The sequence below is a fragment of the Stenella coeruleoalba genome (assembly GCF_951394435.1).
Source record: "Stenella coeruleoalba genome assembly, chromosome: 15".
NCBI lineage: Eukaryota > Metazoa > Chordata > Mammalia > Artiodactyla > Delphinidae > Stenella > Stenella coeruleoalba.
Window position 1 is genome coordinate 25,872,533 of NC_137161.1, and position 2,768 is coordinate 25,875,300.

General features: G+C 57.2%; 1 protein-coding gene across 1 annotated transcript; it reads left to right on the forward strand.

Moving 5' to 3' along the window:
• Positions 1-245: 245 nt before the first annotated feature.
• On the forward strand, positions 246-606 carry LOC307198045 (uncharacterized protein C20orf203; the record flags this gene model as incomplete). The annotated part of the gene is given in 4 exon segments (XM_079944624.1): positions 246-320; positions 322-363; positions 365-488; positions 491-606. Coding segments are annotated over 4 exon segments (357 nt in total).
• Between the last annotated feature and the right edge of the window lie 2,162 nt (positions 607-2,768).

Genomic DNA, 2,768 nt, shown 5'->3' on the forward strand with positions numbered 1-2,768 from the left:
ACTGGAGCACTGAGGCCAGAAAGGAGAGCCTCCCTCAGTCTCTCTCACACACCAGGGCATCTGGGGGCAAAGCAGGACCCTGGCAGAAACTGGGTGACGCCTAAGCCCATGAGTCTCAGAATCTATGATTCTAAAAATTATCCTGGGGCCTCGTTCCCAACAGCCAGCCTCTTGTGGTTGGACTCGTTTGCCCAACTTTGGGGTCTTGGCGGGGGGTGATGGGGAGTACTCAGAGGCTCAGAATGATGCCCACCCACCAGCCAGACGCCGGGCACCAACAGGCTCCCTCTCCCCAAGGCCCAGCCCCTTATCAGGAAAGGGATTTGGGTTGGTGGGGAGGGGGAAGTCCGAGGCTGCTGGCTCTGGCAAGGTGGGTAGGAGAGATAGGGAAGTGGGGAGGGGGCCACGGGGGTCCTGCTGGGAGGGCCAGAGGCCGGAAGGGATGCCCAGAGCCAGCGTGGGGGCGTGGGGTTTGCCAAGCGCTGTCCTTGCTGGCCCGGCCCTGCGACATGGTTCCAGGGCTGCTTCTGTCTTCCATCCTTGCCGGCACATTTAATTAGCAAGCAGCAGCCTCTCCCTGATTCATCACAGTCACTGTTTAATTAGCCGCACACAAGGCGCCCCTACCCCCCAGCTCTGGGTTGAGCAGCCTGCCTCTCTCACAGAGGCTGCCACCACCTCATGGTGTCCCCTGTCACCCCCCCATACTTATTCTGCTCCCCAGAATGGGGGATGGGGCGGGCACGCCTGGCTGAAACCTCAAGGAGATTCTGGGCACCGAGGCTTGTATTGAAGGCATCCAGCAAACGTTATTAGGGCCTCGAGCCTGCGCCAGGCTGGCGCTGGGCGGAACCCAGGCTGGACGGGGGTGGCCGCCTCAGTCCTGTGCGCCTGCTGGGGCCGGCTTTTCCCTTTGGGAGGTGTTGCTCCCACCCCACATCCGGAAAGGGACGGCCATTTCTTCCTGTTCCTCCCTGTCCCAGAGCCCAGCAGGCTCCCCCGAGAAGGCTGCATCTTCCGGGATGGAGAGGGTCCATCCTCCAACCCCACCTCCCCCAGGCGCAGATCCCGGAGGCCCAGGCCACGGGCAAAGGGCAGTGGTGGGGGAGTCTCAGCTGCGCTCTGCGTCTGCAAGGGCCCTGGGGGCCGGGGGCCCACGAGTGAGCCCACAGGCTGTGGCTGAACCGGGCACTCTGTTTCCTTGAAGCAGGGCGGGGCTGGGAGCCCTGGGAGCGACACCCCACACCCTTCCTGCAGAGCCGGGGCAGCTGCCGCCTCGGGGCAGCCAGCTGGAGGCAGGAGGCTCAGGTTCCAGCCCAGCCCTGCTCTCTGGTCCATCTGTGGCTTCAGGCAAATCAGCCACACTGGGGCCTCAGCATCCTGGCCGGCCGCACAAGGGTGCCGACCCCCAGCTCCGACGTGGACTAAGGACTCGGAAGGATGGGCATTTATTCCGGTTCCTGAGGGAAGGGCCAGAGCCTGTCTGCCCTGGTGCTCTCCATCTGTGTGGTCACCAAGCTGCCCTGGCCTCAGTTTCCCCACAAGTAGCCGCTACCTCATGGGTTGTCATGAGGATTAAATGATTTACCATGTTTAGTGCACGCAGGACAGAGGGAGTCCTCAGTCATCATTGGCCGTTTTTGCCATTATTTCCCTTCTTTTTATCCATCAATATTTATTGCCAGGTATGAGGGAGTTGGTGGTGAGTGAGGTGACCTCCCTGCTTTCAGTTTTCCTTCCAGTGGGGGAAGCAGCTGAAAACAAGTAATAAATAAAGGAAAAGTACAATTTCACATGAATTAAGCCTGCAGTTTAGTTAATGGTAATATATCAGTGTTAATTTCTTAGTCTTGACAGATGTACCACTGTTAGGTCATGGACTGAGGTTAGGAAGACTGAGTGAAGGATATACAGGAACCCTTTGTACTATCTTTGCAACTTTTCTGTGAATTTAAAATTATTCCCTAAAAATAGTTTATTCAAAATATACAATTTGGAAAAAAAAGAAAAAGAACAAAAAGGGGAATTCCCTGGCAGTCCAGTGGGTAGGACTCCATGCTTTCACTGCAGGGGGCCTTGGTTCAATTCCTGGTTGGGGAACTAAGATCCTGCAAGCTGCGTGGGAGATGCAGCCAAAAAAAAGAAACAAAAAATACAATTTGGGGTAATGGTAAGTACCAGGAAGAAGATCAACGGGGGCGGGGGGCGCGGAGAGATAAGGGAGGGGGGGCCATTTTAGAGAGGGTGATCCTCTCAGGGGAGGTAGCATTGGGAGAAACTGAGTGGTGGGAAGATCAGGGGAAGATGGGCCAGGAGGAGGGAACAGTAGGTGCAAAGGCCTGGAGGCAGGAATTGGCTTGGGAGGTCTGCGGTCCACCTGCAGGGCTGGAGGGGGCTTCGCGGGTAGAGCTGAGCTCCGAGAAGTTGGCGGCTTTTCTTCAACATCATTTTACCCTTTTCAAAGGACAGGAGGGAGGAGGGAGACCCTGGGCTGGGACTGTATCTGGCCCTTTCCACGAATTAGCACCTCACTTCGTCCCTACAGTCACCCTGTGGGGGAGATACCAGCATTTTCACTTACAGGTGAGACGGTGGAGGAACAGAGACTCAGCCCACGTCCCTCTCGGTAAAAGTGACAGGCCTATGCTTGGAAGGCCAGTGCTCATGGCCCTTGAGGCTGTGCTGGGGACTTGCTGGGAGACATGGAGTGGGCTAAAAGGCAGGGCCTGCACAAGGCCTGGGTGTGGCTATGGAGGGGTAGGCCAAGC